Genomic DNA, 27,774 nt, shown 5'->3' with positions numbered 1-27,774 from the left:
AAAAGTCTGAAACCCAAATTGCTTCATTAAAGAACTCATCGCTGATAGCTAATCGAGATATTGCTCCAGCTATACGTCTCGACTTGCATCAATTGTGCGAATTCTAATTGGCCCGGAGGATCTGGAAAAAGACACTCGAACGCCGCCGCTATTTCTATATCGATTTTTTCGAAAGCATGCGCCGACTTCCCGCACAATCAGTCTGATAAACATGCCCCATTGAGAACGTACTGCACAAGAAAAAGCACAATTTTTCGAGATTTTCCACTTTAGTATTATTTTACCGATTCGATAGTTAGGTTTTAGGTGGACTCAATATTCGCTATAGTTCGTAACATCGCAGAGGTAAGTAGACGACATATATATGTTTCAATCATAGTAGAATTAGTTCACCTAAACAGCTGGAGCTAAAGTTTGACTGATGCCCGCACGGAGAATTATATCTAACAGAAATAATACGCTTAAAAGCAAAACAAAATATTTTGAAGATACTTTAATCAATTTTAGGTTATGCTTTTCAATATTAATAGTTAATAAATAATATATATACTAATATACCTTTTTAATAATTAATTACAAGGTATTTAGTTTGTTGTATACCAATTTTCAACTTCAGAGTTCAAAGAATAAAATATGAAAATGGTGTTAGAGTATCACATTTACCTTGAATTTAAAAATATAAATCTCAGCTGTCATTTCGTTGAAGTTATCCATCAGCTGCATCAATCATAGAAGATCGAGATGTTTTTAGAAAATGACAGCAATCAATATAGCGCACAGCATATGACTACTTAAAAAACGCTTCATATATGAGCCTGCCAAGAAATAATTTTATTTCATAACAATATTATAAAATTCAACAAATTTGAAATATCTGAGAGTCTGAAACTAATGAATTTATTTTCCTTGTAAGATAGTATTATTTTATTTATATTTAAGAGATAATTTCCGGTCTCTGTCTGATGATCCACAAATGATTTTGCCTTTCTTTTAAAGTAGTAACCGACAATGATATCTCCAGCACTCAAAATACACCATATAGTACATTGTTGAAGATGCAATGGTACGTGATAATTTTCTTTTAAAATTGTTGTCACTTTAACCTTTTAAACAAATATATGGTTTCCACAATTCCCATAAAGGTTATATTGGCGTCAGTTTGTAAACGATAATTTATGAATGCTTATTAAACAAAAATATGAAAATAAAGCGATTTCCATTGTCTGTCAAGCAACACTTAAAAGTTTATCACTCTTTTATCACTCCATAATAACAAATAAGAATTAAAATGAATCCATGATAGAAAAATAGGAGAAGCTGTTTCTTAGACCGTTCATTAATCTATTTCTAATAATTCTTAAATTGGTACCCACTATAGTATCTAACGATCAACTATAGTCTGTTATTCATTCGATTCATACCATTTTCACTTGCAGAATATCTTATAGAATGTTATATATTTACACACAATACTATTACAGAATATTATGTATATAGATATATATATATATATATATATTAGATATATATATATATATATATATATATATATATATATATATATATATATATATATATATATATATATACGATTTCTTATTGTTTTTATTGCTATCCCAAATGCAACTAGATGGTTGTATACTATATACTGATGTATGTAAATAGGGATAGAGATTGGATATAAACTGGACTTTATTATACTGACATTTTATATTTTCCAAGAAAAGGAAAAACAGATTTGAGCTCATTAAGTTTTATTCTCTATTATTTGGTTCATTCTACATTTTTATCAAAACTTCTTTTATGTAGCCTTTTTTAACGAAATATTGAATTATTCGGCATTTTCGATAAGAGATATATTTGAGGCATATATTTTAGTAAGATAATTGAAAAAGTAATAAATTTTAAGGCTCAAAGAATAGAGATGTATATTAATTTATATGATGTATTAGGATTACCAATTTCAAACTAATGTCAATATTTTTTAATAACTTATTATATATGTATATATATATATATGTATATATATATATATATATATATATATAGAGGGTCGACAAAATAATATGAGTACCTGACATGTACATACATATACTAAAACCAGGAATGAACCAAGAGTTTTGGCTGTTTGTAAGGACGCCTTATCATTTTTTAATATAGTAGTAACAATACACTGAAATATAACCTAAAAAACTGGAATTTTGCATTATTTACACGGATGCGGTGTTGCCAAAACAGAATATTAATTGGTGTTATTATTTTGTCTTCTATTATCTCCTCTATATCTTATTCTCCCTTGTTTCATGTAGAAATGGCTTTAATTTCTTTTTTGTCTTTTCTCAATCTTCTTATTAAATATTAAAAAGGTAGTTATTCTTAAATATTATTTATTAAATATATACAATAAAGGTGAGCTTAAATAAAAAAAAACAAGGAATTATTTGGCATGAAATGAATCGAAAGCCTGGCGTAACAAAACATGCAAAAAAAGAATGCCAATTATAGAATATCACAAAGGAAACTAAGAACTGTCGCACCATAATTTATTTAGCCTCACACAAATAACAAACAATCTTCAAATTATATTCCTTATTGATATTTTTGTCGAGTAGAAAGAATCAAAATAAACAATACCATGATTTCTATGTCTTTTAGATGGAATTTACAATGACTTCGTTTATTTTCAGATTCGTTTCCAATTGATCGAACTCAACAAATCAAATTTCCAGTCTCAGTAATGCCGGGGTCAAGAAAAATGATACTGAAACACGTGATGTCTGGCATTTGCACAAAAATGAATCGAACCAAGCAATTACCGTCGGATTTGTTGGAAACTCCTCTAAATCGATGTCTAAATACTTTCGATATTACTCTGCTAGGTGAGTAAATTAATTTTCTCTCTAAAAAACTCAGTTATTGGAATAGTTTTCAATTCTCGTTTAATAAAATTTCTTACATGTATACATATATTGTATCTTTTTTCAATTTTATCTTTCTTGGTTAAATCCAAGTTCAATTAAATCAATTAAAACATTAAAAATTTTAATATCAAATTATCTTTTTACAATTCTGAGTGAAAATACATTTTCTTAAAATAAGAACATATGATAATGGGAAACATAAATTGAATTTTTGAATCGAATACCAGATATTAAGAACTATGAATATGAATTTTGTGTTGTAATTGTAATTCATTTGTAATTTTAAATTGACAGTAAGTGAGTTTGTGCAGTGGTAAGTAACTGTGTCCCATGTGGGTTATCGTAGTTCCATATATGAACATTATAGTCGTTCATTAGAAGCTGAGACTTAGTTCTAGAGATGATATTTTTGACAAAATTATAACATACATACACTACGAAGACGCAAAATTGGATCAAAGCTATAGAATCTATATAGATTCTGATTCATGAATTTGAATTGAACATAATATTATAAAAATGTAATTGATGATTCTGCAGCATGATAACATTTGACGTGCTGCCAAATCTATGAATATCTACATAAAATCTCTTAAATGGTCCTTCCATCCTACCGGCCATATTTACTAGACGCTGTTCCTTCTTATTTCTAATTACTTCTTATTTCGAATATAAGCCTATGATCTGTCTAGACAACAATTCATGTCATATTAAAATAACAAACAGCAGACCTATGTATGTTTTTGTTATTAAAGTAAATAACATTTATTAGGTGCTTGAATAGAAGGTAACAGTTTTCTTATTTTAAATCCGTTGAGAAAAATTGTTACGATAATATTCAACTAAATTACAACAATCAGTCAATATATTTTACAACATCAATCATTCATCAAAACAAAAGATCACAACACAAAAGGTTAAAGCGAAACTGAGCTAAAATTCAAATATCGAACATGGCGCGCAATCAAAATAGTAGCGAGATTTTTGCTCCACATGTTACTAAAATAGTTTCGGTTTTCTTAAAATATGACTACAAAATCGTATATCTCTAATATCATTGCCTATAGAACGATAGTTGATTAAAATTAATACAAACCCCTAAAAAGTTCTATAGTGACAAAACTATTTTTGAATCAGAAATGTGAAATAAGATCATTGTTCAAAACAGCCCATATATCATTTTAGTATATACAGAAACTATAATTGTATGCATTTATTTTAATTTTAACACATCTGAGAAAGATGAACATTTAACCCATAAATATTATTCATAAGTGTGGTTAATTACACATTTAGAAACCATAAAACTATGAAAAAAAGGAGGTGGTTAAGAAATGAATAAAAAAAATGGAAAAGTAAAAAATTCTCACTAGATGTTATTTTAAAATACGAATTCTTACTGAAAATAAACAATTTATGAGAAGAATTCGTCACTAAAATGTATTAGATCAAACCAAATGATAAGGGAATTTTAGCTAATATGTATAACAGTTTTAATGATAAACATTATATTTTTAAATATGTTAAAATGTTAATGGTTAGAAAGGTAATAGTAGAAACCAATACAAAAATTCACTAATTAACAGATACTACACTTTCAGATTAGCCAGCTCTAACTAGAATCACTAAACATTTCAAAATTATTTCAAATCAGTCAATATATTTTACAAATTTTTCTACAACTTTTCCATCTTGCAACATATAATAACAACATCAATCATTCATCCATTTTCGCAGTTCCTCTACGTTTCAAAATCTTACGATAGACAAGCCTCTGATCGATCTAAACAAAACTTAATCAGAAGGTCTTATGTCTAGTAAATATGCTGTCTGGTATATATGGTGTATCCTTCACATTTGCGACGATATATAGATAAACGTTGTCAAGCAAGAAGAATCTTTGCGTTTGTTACTGACTATGACTGGTCCTCCCGCAAAATGTTTTAAATGACGTCAGGTCAACGACGTTAGACGGTCAGTGACGTTAGACAACAGTTTCACTAGGTTTTTAGCAGCTTTTAGATAATACACTATACATATTATACCATACTAGATTGTTCTCCGTTATTATCCTTGCCTTATTCAACTTGGAAATATCTTAGTAGATTTACTTTTCTAACAAGTCACATTCGCCACAGAAAATTGTTCTTTTTTGCTTGACAAACAATACGACCGCAATGCTAAAACTCTTCAAAATTGTATTTTCAGTAAATTCGTGCCATAGCCATTCTCTTTTTTGTATTTTCTCTATAGTATCTAAACAACCAGAAGTTGTTTGTTCATCAACTCCTAAACTATCTGAACTATTTTCGAGAATTTGAGCTATATTTCCGTCCAATAAGTCTTCAAACTCATTGTCTTTGAATTGTTTTGGTCCTCTTGATTAAAAAAGGATTCTTGGTAGTTTTAAATGGTTGAATCCAAGACCGACAATTGGAAGACTCTATAATTCTAATCGAAATGTTGTCTTTTTATACAGAAAAATTTTAAGAGGTACCAAAATTAACAGCTAAGTTAGTATAACACTAAATATCTATTATGTATTATCATAAATTAATTATTAACAATATATAGTATTAGATAAACTTAGTTGTCTTTGTTAACCTCTATACACGTTAGTTCTGTAGTTTATAATTATTTAATTAGTTCCATAACAATAAGAGTTATATTACTTCATTCAATAAATAAAAATGAAAAGTATTAATATATGTTAATGAAAATAGATAATGACGAAAATAAATCAATGTTAAATATGGCAGCTTGTAAAAGAAACGAGAATAAGAACTGTGAACAGTCTGTAGCGTGACTTGGGCTATTTACAACTTAGACCATTTCCTTTCCTTATTATGTCAACTATATTGTTTCCCGATAGGAAGTGATAAAGTTACAAGTTTAACGGTAGATTATATTTACGAAATGTTTATGGTATATCCAACGAAATAAATTACCCACCAAATCATTTGTAACCAGTTATTTATATAATTATATTAGTTATTTATATATGAACGATATTCATAGTTGAAAGAAGTTATTACGAGAAGTCCGTCGTCTTCCAGAACGAGGCCTATCTGCTGTCGTACCGTACTGTCGAAAATTTGCATGTAAACGATAAATTGTGATTTTGTGAGGCACTGGACGATTAGGGTATTTTTGACGCAATTTCCAAACGATTATTTTAAATAAATATTGTCAATATTTCTGCTCGTTCTTGTAGCACATATTTATCAACAATTAAATTTGGACGTCTACACAACACAAAAGGTTAAAGCGAAACTGAGCTAAAATTCAAATAGCGAACATGGCGCGCAATCAATATAGTAGCGAGATTTTTGCCCCACATGTTACTAAAATAGTTTCGGTTTTCCTAAAATATGACTGCAAAATCGTATATCTCTAATAACATTGCCTATAGAACGATAGTTGATTAAAATTGATTAAAATTAATACAAACCCCTAAAAAGTTCTATAATGACAAAATTATTTTTGAATCAGAAATATGGAATAAGATCATTGTTCAAAAGAGCCCATAAATCATTTTAGTATATATAGAAAGTATAATAGTATGCATTTATTGTAATTTTAACATTTATCCCATAAATATTATTCATAAGTGTGATTAATTACACATTTAGAAGCCATAAGACTATGGAAAAAAAGGAGGTGGTTAAGAGATGAATAAAAAAATGGAAAAGTAAAAAATTCTCACTGAAAATAAACAATTTATGAGAAGAATTCGTCACTGAAATGTATTAGATGAAACCAAATGATAAGGGAATTTTAGCTAATATGTTTAACATAACAGTTTTAATGATAAACATTATATTTTTAAATATGTTATGATGTTAATGGTTAGAAAGGTAATAGTATAAACCAATACTATACACTCACTAATTAACAGATACTGCACTTTCAGATTAGCAAGCTCTAACTGAAGTCACTAAAACCTTTCAAAACTATTTAAATTGAATCCAAATTGTAGTATCCAAATCTTATTATAATAGGCAATAGAATCATCCAAAGAAACAATTTATATCTGTAGAAATCCCGTAAATTACATAAAACTAAATTTACTTACATTTGTTATTATACACATTATATTCACAAAATATTTTGAGTGAATTTACATTTTATTATATAACATAAGTTATGCCCATCCAGACAAAGGAAGTAATCATATTGAAAGGCTTTTATAATTTCTTAACATACTTATAATGTACATTTTTGTAATTTCTTAAAATAATTTCCAATTTTCTGAATGCAAAATATATATGAAAGAGTAATCTTAATTAAATAGATAAAATCTGATTTAGTTAAGATGAGAAATTAACTATGAAGAAGAAATATATGCTTAATTTTTTTATCGTTTACTTTTTTATATCACTCTTGTTTGTATCTTAATTTTTATCTCCATTTGATAGTCATCTTGATAGCCGCGTTGGTCAATACGAAGGGACCTACTGTTACTACTGCGTTATTCTAGGAACAATTATCCTAGCCACATCAATTATCATACTGACTTAGATAGACACTAAAATATAACAAAGAAAAAACTCTGTTGTATATTAATATAATAGGGGGCGTATATTATATTAATATATAATATTAATACTAATAATAATAATGAATAATAATTAATATAATAATATTAACATAATTAATAATATTATATTGACATTTTTAGAGAATAAACAAGAAAAGTAATGCAAATTCACGTTATCAGACACAAAACTTGACATTTCTAAGAAATTATAAATCCACAACGCTGTTATTTTGTAGTTATGATATCAGCGATATCAGCGTCAGTATTAACACTAATGAAATTTGTTACAAAAACTAGAAAATATGGTAATATAATTTATATTCGCAGCTAAGGCAGTAATTAAAATTCAAGAAAACTATATACAGCATTATTTTGTCGCTTTGATGGGTGTCGTCATTTCGCGACTGTACAATAGTACGATTATGATCTAAAGAGGACGGGGACAGATATGAAGTGTATATATAAAATAATAAATTAACAGACATATAAAATTAATAACACAAACAGCGGGGTTAAAATGATAAATAGTGTATATACAATTTTAAAATAAACACAAACACAACCATAACGAAGTAGAGGCTCCATCTAGGCAGCACACATCGGCACCCATACCGAAGTGGTAATGGTTATTTGGAGAGTAATACTAAACTTAGCGTAGGCTAGATTCTATGGAGAAAATCAATCTCTCGTAGAAATCCGAGGAATATACCGGTATTTTCTCTTGTTAAGGCAGTTTTTAAAATTTTGCATATAAAATTTTGTCCATACTTAGTTCTAATCTGGGTGAGCCTTGGACGGTCTTTCAATATGTGGTAGACTGAAATAGGCGCACGATGACAAAAATCACAGTGAGCAGGCGGACTCGAAGTCATCAAGTGACCGTGCGAGAAATGACAATGTCCCAATCTCAGTCGATCCAAAGCTACGACATGGTGACGAAGGGAAAGAACGCGAGGAGAGGAGAAAAAATCAGTTTTAACTTCACTGGTTGTTGTGATTGGCCTCCTGGGCCCAACGACGTTGTACCTCGCTATTCGTAAAACAAGATACGAACGGTATAAGGTCGCTATGGACACAAACATGCGTGATGGGGATGGAAGATGAGGCTGTCGACACCATTTATTATTTTTTACAAAATAGACATACCATATTTGATGGCTTTAGTACTGATAATTACATTAAAGAAACCTTATCTATTTTAGGTGTTGGTCACATGGTTGGTGCTGGAATATATGTTTTGACGGGCACTGTAGCTAAAGACATAGCGGGTCCAGGTATCATCCTCTCGTTTCTATTGGCGGGATTAGCCTCACTGTTATCGGCATTGTGTTACGCGGAGTTCGGAACAAGAGTACCGAAAGCCGGATCCGCTTATGTTTACACGTACATCAGTATCGGAGAGTTCTGGGCGTTTGTCATTGGATGGAATATACTTTTGGAACACATGATAGGTATGACATTGAATCATTTTTTACTCTAATCTCAAGTATTCAAAGTTTTAGGGGATTTTACACACATTCTAAAATGCGTAGATTTTTTAGAAGTAAACGATCAGTTGAAAAGTCCCCGGCCTACCATAGTTAAACACATTTTTTTGGCAAAATTAGTTTTTTTTTTAATTCAACATAATTCCTTTCAACCACGTTTGTAGTACGATTTGTCCTTTGCTTCATAATAGGCCTCTATTCGGCTATCTAGTTTCGGCGATCACCTCTTCATTTGACAAAAATGTCTTCCCAGCGAGCATTCTTTTGAGATCTGGTAACAGGAAATAGTCGCTGGGGGTCAGATCTGAAGATTATAGTGGATGAGGAAGCAATTCGAAGCCCAATTCATGGATTTTTGCCATCGTTTTCACTGACTTGTGACACGGTGCATTTTCTTGATGGCAGCTTTTTACTTTTCTTCAAATGCGGCTGTTTTTCAGCGATTTGGTCCCCCAAACGGTCCAGTAACGCTATGTAATAGTCGCTGTTGATGGTCCTTCCTTTTTCAAAGTAGTCAATGAAGATTCATGCGCATCCCAAAATACAGACATAACATGCCAGCCGACTGTTGCGTTTTCCCCGCTTTGGAGCGGGTTCATCGTGTGCGGTTCACTCGGATGACTGTCGATTGAACTTCGGAGTAAAATGATGGATCCATTGTCACATATCGACGCAAAAACTCGAGTTTATTACGCTTGATCATCTTCAAACATTGCTCCGAATCATCAACTCGTTGTTTTTGGTCGAAAGTGAGCTCACGGCACAAACTTTGTACAGACCTTTCTCAAACCCAACTATTCATGAATGATATGATGTACACATTCAGCTGATATCAATTTACAGAGTCTACTATTTCATTCAATTTCAATTTACGGTCATTCAAAATCATTTTGTGGATTTTTTAAATGTTTTCGTCGGTAACAACCTCTTTTGGGCGTCCACTGCGTTCGTTCACCGTCTTCGGTGCTCATTTCACTAAATCTAAACTTAGCATAACAATCCTTGATTTTTCTAGGCCAGTGTCCGGAAACTTGGCATCAAGCCAAGTTTTTACTTCAACTGTACTTTTCCCTTCTAAAAGGCATACTTTAACAACAGGCAAAAATCCTTTTTATCCATTTTTTTAACAATAACAAAAGTTGCATCACTTAAAATGCTATAATTCACAAGCAAATGATCTGACAGCTGTTAATTTTAAACACGCACCTTTTGAGGATTAGGGCTAACTAAAAAACACATGGATTTAATTCTAGTAGCGCCATCTATGTATCAGGCCGGGGACTTTTCAATTGATCTGTTAACAATAAACATATCGAATGCACAATTTAAGCCGCATATAAAAATGTCTTTTAGAACTTGGAATCAAAATTTTTTCAAATTGTTTTTGTTGAAGTAATGTAAATAAAAAGTTATTTTTTTCGTTAATGTACCAGCGTCGTTGTTTTTGGCCGAAAAGTCATCACCAGCTTTTTTTGAAAAAAAAAACATTTATTCATAGTATTGGCCATCTGATTCTATACATTTTGCCCATCTTTCAGGCAATAGATGGATGCCATCCCAAAAAAACGGTTTGTCCTATTGACCAAAACCATTCATCAACCATTTTCTAACTTGAAATCAGCGAAGTACTCCTCTACAAGAGCGTATATTGTGTAGTCAGACGGAGCAAGGTCTGGAGATTACGGCGGGTGCAATAATATGTCCCATTCAAGTGTTTTCAACGCTTTCTTGAGCGGTTTTGCTTTGTGAGACGGCGCTTTATCGTACTGTAATATCACTTTACCGTGTACTCAGGCCCATTCTGGATGTTTTTTTCGCATTTTAATATTTCTTCGGTTTACCGGAATGTTCTTTATCTTGCACATCAAAATCATCACTTTTGAATGTTCGAAACCATGCCTCATATATTCTTAAGTTCAGGGCATACCCACCGTAAATTTCTGCTAGCAAACGATAACTTTTAGCGGCATTTTCCTTTTGATTTCAAATGACGATGTTGCTTTTATATAATAAATTATAACATATATAACTTTGAAGCTTGAGATCAGTAGAATAAAATGACATATAACTGACATCATAATATTGCATACTTATACTTAAGCGGCATATGTTCGGTGTACCTGCTATATTTTGGAATAGGTGCTAAATAAGTAGAATATAGGTTTTGGTTTTGAAATACACTGTTTGTTACACAACTACAATATTCGGTAAAACATTATCATCAATCTACCTGATCAAATCTCGCCATTGTTGACGATTCTGAGCAATCCTACTTATTACGGACAATGTTAGTTTCTTAGTTTTGAGATCACTCTCTATAATCTTGTTCCGTATCGTTTTGGGCTGCTCTCTGCCTCTTCCATCCAAGATGTCAACTTCGTCATCAAAGAATGTAGGTTCCAAGATATCCAAATAATTACATTCTCCGTCTCTGGGTATGTTCCTCAACTGTGCATTGATTGTTACATCTTCAGATACAAATATCTACGAGATATTAAGCTTTATTTAACACTATTGCTTCGATTTCGAGTTACAACCATGTTAGTTATATTTTTTTCATAAATTTTAGATCGCATATACCACTCTAAGAACTTGACATACATATTTAACAAGTGTATAACTAAGGTATTTACGATTTAGGGGCTGCGTCTGTTGCCCGAGCTTGGAGTGGATACGTTGATTCTCTATTCGGTGGCGTCATCAGTAACACAACCATAGGTATAACTGGCGAAATGCATGAGCAGCTTTTGGGAAGGTATCCTGACTTCCTTGCTTTTACTGTGTGCCTGATATATGCCTTTTTACTAGGTAAGTTTCAAAATGCAATAATTAGCTAAGTTTTCTAATTACCTAATCCTTTAAAGAATACGATTTTATTTGCATTTTATTATATAAAATTTATATTGTATTTAATGCCAGTGTACTAATATGTCTACAATATTTAGTTCTTAAGTTATAAATGAAAAATATTTTTTTAAAAGTAAGCTTAATTTTATTAGTCACATTTTATATACGATTATATAGTAAGTTAAATATCCCGTACATTAATACTTTATTTGTTTATTTATAAGTTATTTGCTTTTATCCTAACAAACACTTCAAGGCTGTTACACTGATTATAGCGACTCTCCAACTTTTCGATGGCATTTTTTGTAGTACGATCTGTCCTTTGCTTCAAAATAGGCCTCAGTTTCGGCAATCACCTGTTCATTCGACGAACATTTCTTCCCAGCGAGCATTCTTTTGCGATATGAGAGCAGGAAATAGTCGCTGGGGGTCACATTTGGAGAATACGGTGGATGGGGACGCAATTCGAAGCCCAATTCATAGATTTTTGCCATCGTTTTCACTGACTTGTTACACGGTGCATTTTCTTGGTGAAACAGTACTTTCTTTTTCTTCAAATGCGGCCATTTTTTCGGCGATTTCTTCCTTCAAACATTCCAATAACGCCATGTATTAGTCGCTGTTGTGGTCCTTCCTATTTCAAGGTAGTCAACGAAAATTATTCCATGAGCATTCCAAAATACAGACACCATAACCTCGCCAGCCGACTGTTGTGTCTTCCCGCGCTTTGGAGCGAGTTCATCGTGTGCAGTCCACTCGGATGACTGTCGATTGGACTTCGGAGAAAAACGATGGAGCCATGTTTCATCCATTGTCATATATCGATGCAAAAACTCGGGTTTGTTACGCTTGATCATCTTCAAACACTGCTCCGAATCATCAGCTCCTCGTTGTTTTTTGATCAAAAGTGAGCTCGCGGGGCACCCGCTTTACACAGAGTTTTCTCATACTCAAATATTCGTCATTAAAAAACATTTTGTAGATTTTTTAAATGTTTTCGTCGACAATAACCTCTTTTGGGCGTCCACTGCGTTCACCATCTTCGGTGCTCATTTTACCACCTCTAAATTTAGCATACCAATCCTTGATGGTTGATTTTCCTGGGGCAGTGTCCGAAAACTCGGCATCAAGCCAAGTTTTTGCTTCAACTGTATTTTTTTCCTTCAATAGAGAGCAATATTTTATCAACACGCAAAATTCCTTTTTATCCATTTTTTTCTCAATTACAAAAGTTACTTCATTCAAAATGCTATAATTCACAAAATAATGATTCGATATTTGTCAAATTTACACATGCATTTTTTGAGGGTTTTGGGCTAACTAAAAAACATATAGATATAATTATAGTAGCGCCATCTATGTGTTAAACCAAAGACTTTTCAGCACGAGTTAACACGACCAATTTAAAAAAAAACTAAAAGAACTATTGAATAACCAAGAATCACATACTGATATTTATTTATTTGCAGGCATTGGTGTAAAAGGATCAGCAATTGTCAACAGTTTCTTAACAATAATAAACTTGTCAGTTATGGCAATAGTTATTGTAGTCGGTTTCTATTACGCTAATGATGAAAATTGGACTGGCAAAGGTGGATTCCTGCCGTACGGATTTAGTGGTGTAGTTGCCGGTAATGCCACCCGCTCATTTAGTTACGTAACATTATCTCAAGTTTGAAATTTGTGTAAATCTGCAGGAGCTGCCACCTGCTTTTATGCCTTTGTCGGTTTCGACAGTATCGCTACGTCGGGAGAAGAAGCAAAGAATCCCTCGTTCTCCATTCCCATGGCTACCGTAATTTCCATGGGTATAGTAACGCTAGGATACGTTTTAGTTTCAGCTGCGTTGACTTTGGTGATTCCATATTATGATATTAATCCAAGGTACTTTGGTTTGTATTAAAATAGTAAAATTACTGATTATTTTAATAGAAATATTTAATCATTAAATAGCATGTTTAATGTCTAATACGAGCTTATTAATACAGGGGATGAACAAAATAATATGAACTTATTAATAAGAATTTAACGATTAATAAGTTGCTGAACTACAATAAATTCGTGGAATGTTGCCCCATTATTGCACCAAAACGTCCGCCAGTTGATTCAATAATGTGTTTATATAGCTTAGTAGAGCTCTCACTGTTCTGTTCTTGTCGATACGATATTATTCAAATTAGTCTTGAGAGAATCTCGTTAACCGAGTTCCAACAATTTTAGCTGATTTCGAACTCTGAAAGATCACACATATTACAGATATCTTGTTTTAAACACCACAGAACAAAGCGCATAATACACCGAAATATAACCTACAAGACCTGGCATGTAAACTCCACAGTGTAGCCAACATGCAACAAGATATGCAACAAGAAGTTTTCAATATACGTCATCTAAATTTGTCCCGTCAAAACGTCGCAATATTGTCGTATAATCTCTAAAATCTAAGTTCAGTTTAGCTTCGATATACAACAAAATTCTAGTCTAAATAAATTAATAAAACAAAAATAGTGTTATCAAATATAATTTATTTTTTTAACATTATAGGAGACCTAATGCATATATTATCAAAGTACTTAAAACTACAATTAAGTTCACAGTTATAACATTTTGTAGGTTAGGGTTGTCTTTTCCATACGACTTATGAGTTAGAGTTCTAGAAGCGTTTTTATATAGTTTTATTCTCTAGAGACCTAATCCAACTAATTAATATATATTATATTGTATATATCCAAGTAATATATTATACTTTCATTACAGAGCATATTTACCTTTTACGCTAGTATTTGTACCCTTCACTGTAGCGCAAAGACATTTTAATGTCACTGTATTTCTCCTTGTTTGTTCTTTTAATAAATGTATAAATATCTCTTGATAAAACTAGATTTAATCATTGCATTCTAATTAACGCATTTGCCATATCCGCAACATAGTTACTATTAATTCTCTTCTAATATATTTTAACCAAATACTTATGTATATTCTGATTTCTGCACATAAATCTTTTACACTCCTCAATCAGATTTCATACAGTTGTAGTTGTTAGTTGTTCGCCTGTAGTAGTTTCCACTCCCTTTACCCTGCCTTAGAAATTGTCAGCACTGAGTCATAATCCCATATTCAGAAAATTTCATTCAAGTAAATAACTGAGCTATTCGTTACCTATAAATCTAACATTTATTCACAATTCCACCGTTCGTCAATTTTTTCTTCGATGTGTTTGATCGAGTTCATCCAAACCGAAGGTGTTATTAACCATTCCTCTTTCCACCATCAAGTACAATAATAGGTCAAGTCCCCGGTTTACTATAGTAAAACACATTTTTTGGCAAAATTAGTTTTTATTCATTCAATAATTCCCTTCAAGGGTGATACAGTGATTATAGCGACCGATCCAACTTTTCGATACCATTTTTGTAGTACGATTTGTCTTTTGCTTCGAAATAGGCTTCAGTTTCACCCATCACCTTTTCATTCGACGAAAATTTCTTCCCAGCGAGCATTCTTTTGAGATCTAAGAACAGGAAATAGTCGCTGGCGGCCAGATCTGGAGATTACGGTGGATGAGGAAGCAATTCGAAGCCCAATTCATGGACTTTTGCCATCGTTTTATATATTTTATCGTATATATATATATATATATATATATATATATATATATATATATATATATATATATATATTAAATCCATATGCTATAAACATATGGATTTAATTCTAGTAGCGTCATCTATGTGTCAGGCTGGCGACTTTTCAAATGACCTGTTATATCTGCAATGAATTATTAGGATATGTTTTAACTAAAAAACCTAATCAATTGTTATTCTTGTATTGTTTTCCGGCTAATTATCTCTTATCACTATTATTTTGAAGAATTTTGCATAATTGTGAAAACCGGACGACTTTGGCAGGCAAATTCGGTTACACGTTCGAACTTATCAAATAGCCTTGTATTTATTTTTAACTACAACAAAATGAGAACTACATCTGATCATAAAACAAATTTAAAATTGGCGACAGGCAATACATTAAACATCTTGATGAGGTATGTCCAAAACTTCTTTGGATAGACTCTACATTGCATGGTGTTTATATTATTTTCTTTATAGCTTTTATATCTAGGATCAATAATATTTAACCTAGTGATTCAATTATCCCATTCAATATCAGATATTACTGTATATTTAGAAATAGTACTTATTAATAAAATGACCCCATAAACATAAAAATATCACAAAAATACGACCATGAAATGCTTCAAATGTACAACATTCATTCATATTATGTTTTTTCCAGTGCTGCCTTGCCTGAAGCCTTCGTTAATGTCGGACAACATTGGGTGAAATATGTAGTTTCTCTTGGTGCTATTTGTGGAATGACTACTACCCTTTTTGGATCTTTATTCTCTCTGCCAAGATGCATGTACGCTATGGCTGTAGATGGACTACTTTTCGGATTTCTAGGTAAGGAACATATCGTCATGGCAACACAAAATCGTAAGATGTGTTTAAATTGTCTAAAATGTTATAACACGTCAATCAATAAATCTTTTGGTCAATATATATACGATATACGATACAATATATATATATATATATATATATATATATATATATATATATATATATATATATATTAGGTTATGGAGAATATTATAATTATAATTGAACTATTTTCTTTCAATACACAAAATGTTCTACCTATCGATATTTGCTCTTTTTCAGGAAATATAAATACTAAAACTCAATTGCCTTTAACCAATCTCGTAATCTCTGGACTGTCTTCAGCTCTTATTGCGCTTCTATTTGATTTAGAGAAATTGGTAGAGTTTATGTCAATTGGAACTTTATTGGCTTACACTATAGTAAGCGCTAGTGTGATTATACTCAGATACAGGTAGGTCTAAACAAACACTTAATTATATTTCAAAATTCATTAATAATTTAGATGTATACATTTTAAAAAGTTTGTGGGAGCTTTATAAAGAAAGAACAACAAAAGTTATTTGACAATACAGGAAATTAAACAAATGTTTAGGGTTTAATGTGATAAAACACTTTTAAATTATTTTTTGTCTTTGATTAATATATTTGAAGTAATAAAAACCAATAATTATGACACTTTCGATGTGGAGCGGCATAACTAAATATGTAGTATATAACACATGGTCAGAAGAGTTTCGGGCCTCGCACATAAATGGCGCCAGTTTTATTGCATTCACCGTTTGTTCATTCTGTACTAACCTTCAAAAGAAGACTGTTAAGATTTCAAAAAAAAAAAGATATTATACTTATAAGTTTGTGAGTTATTATGCTAGGAGGGACACTACTTTTGTAATTTTCAAAACAATCGATCAAATACAATTTCATGATTTTATTCTAGACTGCTTCTTGATGGGACAAAATACCGTTCAAGTGAAGCAGTAGCCTGAATTGTATTATAACGATTCCGCTACATCAGAAACAACAATAAAACGTTGGTTTGCTGATTTCAACCTTGGTCGTAGAGGCACCGATGATACAGTATGCAGTTGACGTACAAAAGATGTGGTAATACCAGAAAACATCAAAAAATCGTTTTGAATGATCGAAAACTGAAGTTGCCTAAATTAGCTAATATCGTAAAGATATCTAAAGAACGTGTTGGTTTTATATTGCATGAGCATTTGATTATGAGAAAGAGAACCAAAAATAAAAACGTGTTAATGATTCTGAGCACTGTTTGACCATGTTTAAACGTAACAAACTGGAAATTTTGCATGGATGTGTAACAAAGGATGAAATATGGCTCCATCACTTCACTCCGGAATCAAAACGATCGTCATCTGATTGGACAGCAACTAGCAAACCTCCTCCAAAGCGCCCGAAATCACAACAATCGGTTGGAAAGGCTATGGCCTCGGTATTTTGGGTTGTGGGTGGTGTATTATTCATAGACTATATTGATAAGGGAAACACCATCAATAGTGAATATTATATAGCGTTATTGCAGCGTTTGAAGGCTGAAAAACTACATACAGCAAAGAAAAAAAATTGTTTCATCAAGATAACGCACCGTGTCACAAGTCAATCAAAACAATGGCAAAACTACATGAACTTCGAATTGCTCCCACATCCACCGCCAGAATTCGCTCCCAGTGGCTACTGGCTATTCGTAGGCCTCCAAGACATGCTCAACGGTAAGACATTTCGCTCGAATGAAGAGGTTATCGCTGAAACTGAGGCCTATAGGGTAAAGCCAATTTTTTATGCAACAATTTTTTTAAGCCAATGACTTTTCAGCCAACGTGTTAACACTTTAGATGGGAATTTAACAATATTTAACAGACGTAACATATCTTGTCTAAAAAAATATGTATTTATATATTTTATTATATATGTCCCAAGAAATTTTATATTTTAGGCCAACTTTCGAAACAACTGCCTGTAAGCCGGCATCGACACCGGGATCAGAAATCTCTGCTTCCACGTCAGAACTGACCACGCCCGCATCAGAAATCATCAACCTGACAGGGACCCTACGCGTTCAATATAGTTGGTTCGTTCATATTTTTATGCTTTACATAAGATGTCTGTTTAAATCTAACAGTCAAATTCTGTCCTCCAAATTTGTTTTGATACAAGCTTTATCAAGGTTTAATTTTTTTTATATATTACGTCTTATGAATAATTAATATGATTCAACATTGCTAAGGCATATAAATAAGTAATATCATATTTTTTATAATAATAAAATATCCTCTGGGTGTACTTCATCCTTCAATAAGGCCCGAAACGTATAAGACACTTAAACTCAAACTTAAATCATTAAAAAATATGAATTAATATTACAGTCAAATTCAATTCCAATACACGTTATTTATGGAGAATTAAATTCTAGTTAGACTAATAGTTACAATTATAATGGATATAATAAAGTTGGTTTATTTAATTATGTTTCAATTACAATTATACATTAGGTAATGAGGTTAAATTCCACTTAATATAAGAAAAATAAATTATATACAATATTTGATGTTCTAATGTTTGATATTTGACGATATTTTATATTTTCTATATAATTAGCTCAGCGCCAAGAACGACGCCACTTACACTCGCTCAAAATATTTCTTCCACAATTAGCAACTAATAATAAAACAATAGTAATAAAAAAGTACCGATAATTGACTATTAAAGCGAAAAAAATATTTAATATTTATATGGTGAATACGGTGCATTATAAATAATACTTATTCACTTTTTGACCAGAGCTCCACTCACAATGATACCCTGAAAATGTCATGATGGAAAAAACAAAATTTCATAAATCTTACTTTTTCGACAAATCTGTTTTTCTGTCATCATTTACTTCAATTTGAACATGTAAATTTTAGTTTTAGACGTTAATTAGAGTGAAAAACATCTTCCATTACATGTCAACCACTATTGAGTGAACGTGTTTATGATACAGTTAACTTACTATAAGATTTCTAATAAAATTTCATTGACTTTGCACACAGAAATTCCATTTTAAATTGTACAAATCTCAAAACACCCAAGCTAGATTGACGAAATGTAGTACAGTAAAGAAACTAAATGAAAGATATCGAAATAAAATTATAAACTCTGCCAAACTTTTCGTTCAACACTGTTAGAATATTTACTTAAAAAAACAATTTAGTATTAAGTATTAGAACCTCTGTAGGATATCTATGCTATCTATCTAGATTTGCTAGTAGTACCCTAAAATTCAATACCATAGGTCCAAATGGGCGTAAGTATTGATTTATAGAATACTTATATATTGACCTATAGAGCAAAACCTTCTTATCTAATGATAATTTAGATTTACGCCCTATCAGCCAATATATTTGGTTTAGTTTAAGCCCAAGCTGTTTGCGTTTTATCACTAAATGTTTTTTTCCATGTCAAACGTCGATTTAAATGCATTCCCAGATATGTAACGTTGTCTGCTTGCGGAAGTTCATGATTATTCAATTTTACTAAGAGACATATTCTTCTACAAAGGGTGAATGTCACATGGGTAGATTTTGTCTCATTTGCTTTGATACACCACGTTCTCAACCAAAATTCGACTTTGCTAAGATGAAGTTAGAGGTTTCTTGTGGCTGATATTGGATCCTCGTGTGTAGGAATTCTTGAGGTCGATAGGTCAGCTGCACACAACGGATATAACAATGGGCCAAGAACACTGCCCTGACGAACACTCGAATATATTAGGTGTAGGTTAGTGTATTCTTCACCCTGTTTGACAATAGAATGTCTGTCTGTGAGGTATGACTTCAGCAGTTGAAAGTGCGTATGGGGCTAGTTTTTTAATGAGAACCCAATTTTGCAGACGTACCAACGATGGACATATTCCGAAAATAAATGTTATAATAGCGTATTTGAAACAAAAAATTTAGTAAAAAAATAGTATTTGCTTTAGTTCACCATTAAAGATGCCCATTAAATCACTTACTTATAATATTTTTGTTGAACTCTCTCAACTAATTTAATCAATTATTTATTTATAACAATTAAATATATTTTTTAGGTTAGGGCCAATATTTGGAAACTGCGAACCTGGTACCGTTGTAACAGGGTCCGTATTTATCTTCACCATATTCAGCTGCGCCTTATGTACCTTCTTCCAAATATCACGAAAGGACTTAGAGAACGGAATATGGTGGACTATAATTCTGGCCGCGTTTTTCATCCTCATCATGGCCGGATGTAACTCTCGAAGGAAGTATTACAAATACCCCGTTAAAAATATAATTTTAGGTTTGTTGGTCATCTGTGCGCATCATCAAAACAGCACCAGTCTACGATTCAAAGTACCGATGGTTCCCTTCGTTCCGGCACTCAGTATATTGTTCAACATCGAGTTTATGGTCCATCTGAATATCCTAACGTGGCTGAGATTCTTCATCTGGATGATAATAGGTATGTTTACTGTAGTTATATACAGGGAAGGGGCAAAATAATATGAACACCAGGCAATCTTGGTGAATGTTGCCAACAGAGTTATATTAGGTTTTGTTATAAATATATATATATATATATATATATATATATCTTTAACTTTATAAAAAATCAAATAATTATTTGTAATTGGTATTTTGGTACTTAAATTTAAAAATTTAATTTTACCATATTTAAACATAACCAACTGGAAATTTTGCGTAGATGTGTAACAATGGATGAAACATGGCTCCATCACCTTACTCCGGAATCAAAACGATCGTCATCTGAGTGGACAGTAACTTGCAAACCTCCTCCAAAGCGCCCGAAAGCACAACAATCGGTTGGAAAGGCTATGGCCTCGGTATTTTGGGTTGTGGGTGGTGTATTATTCATAGACTATATTGATAAGGGAAACACCATCAACAGTGAATATTATATAGCGTTATTGCAGCGTTTGAAGGCTGAAAAACTACATACAGCAAAGAAAAAAAATTGTTTCATCAAGACAACGCACCGTGTCACAAGTCAATCAAAACAATGGCAAAACTACATGAACTTCGAATTGCTCTCACATCCACCGTATTCGCCAGAATTCGCTCCCAGTGGCTACTGGCTATTCGTAGGCCTCCAAGACGTGCTCAACGGTAAGAAATTTCGCTCGAATGAAGAGGTTATCGCTGAAACTGAGGCCTATAGGGTAAAGCCAATTTTTTACGCAACAATTTCAGTATATTGTATAACATCGAGTTTATGGTCCACCTGAATATCCTAACGTGGCTGAGGTTCTTCATCTGGATGATAATAAGTATGTTTACTGTTGTTATATACAGGGAGTGGGCAAAATAATATGAACACCAGGCAATCTTGCTGAATGTTGCCAACACAGTTTACATGTCAGGTCTTATAAGTTATACTAGGTTATGTTATAAATATATATATTTCTTTAACTTTATAAAAATCAAATAATTATTTGTAATTGGTATTTTGGTACTTAAATTTAAAAATTTAATTTTACCATATTTAAACATAACCAACTGGAAATTTTGCATGGATGTGTAACAATGGATGAAACATGGCTCCATCACCTTACTCCGGAATCAAAACGATCGTCATCTGAGTGGACAGTAACTTGCAAACCTCCTCCAAAGCGCCCGAAAGCACAACAATCGGTTGGAAAGGCTATGGCATCGGTATTTTGGGTTGTGGGTGGTGTATTATTCATAGACTATATTGATAAGGGAAACACCATCAACAGTGAATATTATATAGCGTTATTGCAGCGTTTGAAGGCTGAAAAACTACATACAGCAAAGAAAAAAAATTGTTTCATCAAGACAACGCACCGTGTCACAAGTCAATCAAAATAATCACAAAACTACATGAACTTCGAATTGCTCTCACATTCACCGTATTCCCCAGAATTCGCTCCCAGTGGCTACTGGCTATTCGTAGGCCTCCAAGACATGCTCAACGGTAAGAAATTTCGCTCGAATGAAGAGGTTATCGCTGAAACTGAGGCCTATAAGGTAAAGCCAATTTTTTACGCAACAATTTCAGTATATTGTATAACATCGAGTTTATGGTCCACCTGAATATCCTAACGTGGCTAAGATTCTTCATCTGGATGATAATAAGTATGTTTACTGTTGTTATATACAGGGAAGGGGCAAAATAATATGAACACCAGGCAATCTTGGTGAATGTTGCCAACACAGTTTACATGTCAGCTCTTATAAGTTATATTAGGTTTAGTTATAAATATATATATTTCCTTAACTTTATAAAAAATCAAATAATTATTTGTAAATGGTATTTTGGTACTTAAATTTAAAAATTTGGTGTAATTTTGGTAATTAATCGTAACGGTTTATTAAAAATATTCATATATGCGTCATTATGAATCCCTAGGAGCGAGCTGATCCCTCAGAGTGTTACTCTAAGTTTTCAATGGATCCTTTCCAGACTAACAGTTTCCTCTGAAATAACTGTTTTTACGCATTTCATATTTTTGATCTCTGATAGAGATAACATTAAACTGACATTGATTCGTCACCCGCTTCGAATGAGGACGGTTCTTTTCAGTGAATCTAAGATTATGTTTTTTATTTTTTAAGATATTTCAGTGATCGTGTCTGTGCAGCTGTAACATGCTAATAAATATTTCCAATAAAAACTGCAGCAACTTCTCCAACAAATTTTACTGTTGGGAGGAGACATAATCTATTCTGTCTGGCTTCGGCATTTTCAGAGTAATAATAAGCAGCTATTAGAAATTTATCAGAACGAGCAAGGTTCGTAACCTGTAGTTACTATAACTAATATTTTGAAGAATTTTGCAGACGTTTGGCAACCCGGCGACTTTTGCATGCTGATTTAGATTACATGTTCGAACGTATCCCACAGCATTATGTCCCCTTTTAACTAGAATGAAATGAGAAGGAAAATAAATATTTTCTGATTCTAAAACGAATTTACAAATTGAGAGAGGCAACACATTAAACATCTTAATGACGTGAGTTGCTGTTATTTTGAATAGACTATATGTAGAATTTGTATTACATTGAAATTTTGCAAGACCGCAAACTTTCAGAGGTTGAATTGTAATCGAAGGCATACAGAAGGATTGGCAATATAAACATTTGAAAGAGTCAGATTTCAATCTTCACAAAAACAAAAATGTTATCAAACATAATTTATTTTAACATTATACTACACCTAAAAACTACAGTTAATTACACAGCCACAATAATTTATAGGTTAGAATTATAATCTCTTATCACTATTGCTTACAAGAATGTTTGTATAAGTCTTACAACCGGGCGATTTTGACAGGCTCTTTCGTTTACTTGTTCGGTCTAATCAGACAGCATTGTATCACTTTTCAACTAGAATAAAATGAGAAGGAAAATATTGTCTAATTCTGAAACGAATTTACAAATTGTCGCAGGCGATACATTACACATCTTGATGACGTGTGTACAAAAAGACTTTGAATAGACTATATATAATACTTTACTTGTTGCTGTTCCAGGAATGTTGGTGTACTTCCTATACGGTATTCATCACAGCAAGGAGGGTGAAGGTAATTCCTCCTATTCGATACTGATGACCTCCTCTGAAGCCGTCAAGGAAAAATGGGGCGCCACCACCAAAACCAACTTGAAAGGCGTCCTCACTCACAGAAAAGCATCGGCTGGTGACAGAAGCGCAATTATCAAGGATGACGACGACGACAGCACGGATTAAAAGTCATTCTGATCGGAAGTCGTAAAACCGAGGATAACGACAATGTCAAAATGGAAAAATTCCTACATAGACTGCTTTAGAACATTTTTTTGTCATTCTAACGTTTCTCATGACTTCTGTTGACTATTATTGTTATTGTTCGAGATCTGATAGATATTTTGTTGAGTTTATTGAAGTAATGTACAAATCATATTATATCTGCGTTAGATTGGAAAAGAGAAATCTAATAGAGAACAAATCTATATACAGACACAATTACAAAAAGGAAATCTATACATATAAATTGATAATAAAGATTAAAAAAAGTAGGTGTTTTATTTTTAACCGACTTGGACGTAAAAAGATGTACAAAAAACTTTGAATAGATAGTTGAGTTTGGCTTTGACATACAACAAAATTCTAATCTAAATAAAATAATTGGGAATAATATCAAAAATTGGGAATGTTATCAAATACAATTTATTTTAACATTATAGTTCATCTAAAAACTACAGTTAATTATACAGCCGCTATTATTATATATACAGCCGTTTATTGGTTGGTGTTATGACCTCTTATAACTATTGCTTTCAAGAATTTTGCATACGTCTGACAACCGGACGACTTTGGTAGGCTCATTCGTTGACGTGTTCGGTCTAATCAGACAGCATTGTATCACTTTTCAACTAGAATAAAATGAGAAGGAAAATATTGTCTAATTCTGAAACGATCTATGTTCGGCTGTATATACATATTTTTTTAAATATATTTTCGATGTCTTCGTTAATTATGGACCTATTTTCAAAATTATTTTTTTATTCAAAAGAGCATACTTCCGAGGTGGTCCCATAGAAACCATAATCTGTGGGGGCGAAGGGGGGAAATCGTGATAAGTCCTCAAATTTCAAAGGCACGTAGAATGCTTTCACAAATTTTTTATCTGAAATAATCTATGATGTGACGAAAAATCGTAAGTAGTTCAGTGTAAAAGTAAGTCAATTTGATTTTCAAGCAATAAACGTATACGGTACTTTGCAGAAACATTGTAGGGAATTCTTTCTATGTTGTAATGGTTAGAAATTTGAGCTCACACGCGGAGGTTGATGATTCAGTTCCCAAGAGGGCAGCAGCCTTTTTGTTCTAGTTTGATTGGAACATTTATCAAATTACCTATACTAGGTAGCAGACCCCGGGGCCTAAATCGTTCCTTATATTGAATCATTGTATTTTTATTCCTATTTTTCCTCATTCGGACTGTACTTTTACTTTACATATTTTATATTCTACATTATACACACCGCCTTCAAAGTGATCAGTTAGTAGTAGTTAAAATAATATTGTAAATAGATAAATAGGTTTAGATAGATATTAAGCTAAATTGTGTATATTATAGAGTATAATATACGTGTAGTAGATAGGTTAGATAAAGTTTCTGTTTATTTTTATTTAGTTATTACAACGATTATTATGTACATATTTTATTTTAAAACTTTTTTCTGTATTAATAATATAAGTTTGATTATTTTTTAATTTTTAGTGTGTTTCCAAAAATATTTTATTATGCATTACCATTATTATATCGATAAAACATATTTTTTATCATTATAATTGGAATAGCCCAACGTGTTTATGTTGACGAAATTGCAAAAATGAACTTTGTTATGTCCTTATTTCTAATATATCATGAACTAACCACCCCCAGTGAACTATATTTTGATAAATTTGAATCACATTGATTTTTAATTTCTTTGTTAACTCCATAGTTGCAAATCTTACATTCACACTCATTGTATACCGTATTTATGCAATAATAATTTGTTGCATTCGGCTTGCCAACCATATAACTACTACATTTTTTGGGACTCGAACTTTGAAAGAAACATTTAAATGGAAAATTTTATCGGAAAATCCATATGAATATATAAAAATGAAATATGATATTTAGATAATAGTTTCTGTGTTAAAAAAATTATACAAGGAATATGTAACATTTGCATTTAAGGGAAATTACAACATAAACAATAACAAAACATACTTTCTACCGAAGTTACCATATTATTTACATCTTAATAATTTCACGTAATAGTACTTTCATTTTTATATTAATACGATATTGAAAAGGAATAATGTTTACAGTTCCTTTCATTTTGAAGATAAATAACTACGATAATAAATTATCTTGTTACTATATGTCACCGCTAGATATTTAGTGATTTTCTATTTGTTGTATGACAAAATGCTGAAGGTAAATTTTAAAATCAGTTTTAAAATGAGTGTAATTTTATTTACGTTTCAACATCTTATCAAATTTACTTTGTTGATATAAACAAATCAATACTGTATATTAGAAAATATGTGTTTAGTTTAAATGAAAAGGATATCTGAATAACAAAAAAAATTACAATATATGTTTCTTATTATTACCATTTTCGTTCAGTAATATTCGTTTCTTTCTAAAAGAGTAAAAGATTTTATATCTAAATTATTAACTTGCAAATTGGAGCCACCTTTATTGACTAAAACTAGCCGATGTTTGATTACCAATTATATCTTTAGGGCCGGAACTCTGATGCCCTTGATACTGAAGATCTTCTGATATGATAATCTCTGATTGAAGATACTATTAGTTATTATTTATACTAAGGCGTTCAGCTTCCAACTCTCACTCAAACTTATGTCACATAAACTTATATTGTTTCTGTTTGCAGAGAAGGAAAATATTTCATCATTAAACGTTCAAAAATAATTGATACCTCCAATCTAATCATCCATGATTCAATATATTTCAAATCTAAACCGCCATTGACTTTATTTATAAATTTAACATTGGTATCTTTTAATTAAAAACATATAAGTTCGCTAACATTTCAAAAATGATACAGTAAAATTCTATCAGAGTATCCAAATTGTGAGCTAAATGCTGATTTATATGCTCTAACTCGAGAAACTCACTGCAAACTACCTCTAATCTATTTCCTCACATTCTCTAGTGCTGCATATTCCTGAAATATACAGTCTGGTTATCACTCAACAAAATAGTGTTGTATTTCTCTGGATCGCCAGCTACAAGGACATAACTGGGGACAAATTGGCTGATAACCTAGCCAAAGGCGCTAATAAAACTGGTCAACAAATTACAGATACATTATATTATAAAATTCTCTCCCCACTTGTAGATCTAAGATAGTTCAGTTTGAGTGGAACCTGCTGGAGGAGGAAAACAAGCTATGGCTCATTAAGAAGAACTCCATTTCCCTGCTATATCTTCAGAAGAGAGATTTACAAGTAAAATTAATCACTGCTGATTGCTCCTTGCCATTTTACACATTGCTTCCAATTGGACCGAATTGGGAAACATTTGTATTTCAACTGTGAGGAACCTATAGCAGTCTCTCCTATTTTAACAAAATGCAAGACACTATTAACTATTGGAAATATTGGCTTGTGTGACTCTTTCAGGAATATGTTCTTCCCACAAAATCTATCTAAATTACTTGAGTTCTAATCCAAATTGAACAAAACCAAGGCATTCAAGAATACCTAGAAAATTTGACATCAACTAAGGCTACAGACTTTTCGTTGTGGAAAGCAACAAAAAAGCTTAGGAGATCCCAGCAGCATAACCCACCTATTAAAATAAGCGAAAATAATTGGGCGAGAAGCAATAAAGAGAAGGCCGACATATGCTCAAAACAGTTAAAAAATGTTTTTAAACCTTTCCAGTCTCAGCTACATAAAGATGATGAAAATAAAATTACTAGCTTCCTAGATTCGCCATTTCAAATGGATTTACCGTACGAGAAATTAAC

General features: G+C 31.9%; 1 protein-coding gene across 1 annotated transcript; it reads left to right on the top strand.

Annotated features, from left to right (window-relative positions):
• Positions 1-201: 201 nt before the first annotated feature.
• On the top strand, positions 202-24,278 carry LOC143202651 (cationic amino acid transporter 4). The gene is made up of 12 exons (XM_076414309.1): positions 202-345; positions 2,688-2,879; positions 8,664-8,912; positions 11,589-11,756; positions 13,265-13,426; positions 13,493-13,679; positions 16,089-16,255; positions 16,517-16,688; positions 18,195-18,329; positions 20,328-20,506; positions 20,558-20,719; positions 23,772-24,278. The coding sequence occupies exons 2-12, from the start codon at positions 2,738-2,740 to the stop codon at positions 23,984-23,986; spliced, it is 1,938 nt and encodes a 645-aa protein (XP_076270424.1). The 5' UTR covers positions 202-345; positions 2,688-2,737; the 3' UTR covers positions 23,987-24,278.
• The last annotated feature ends 3,496 nt before the right edge of the window (positions 24,279-27,774 follow it).

The sequence above is a fragment of the Rhynchophorus ferrugineus genome, unplaced genomic scaffold, assembly GCF_030347505.1.
Source record: "Rhynchophorus ferrugineus isolate W39M unplaced genomic scaffold, kcgeb_rfMv2 rfM1, whole genome shotgun sequence".
In the NCBI taxonomy this organism is placed as follows: domain Eukaryota; kingdom Metazoa; phylum Arthropoda; class Insecta; order Coleoptera; family Curculionidae; genus Rhynchophorus; species Rhynchophorus ferrugineus.
The sequence above is the reverse complement of the archived record's forward strand: the minus strand, read 5'-3'. Positions and strand labels throughout refer to the sequence as shown.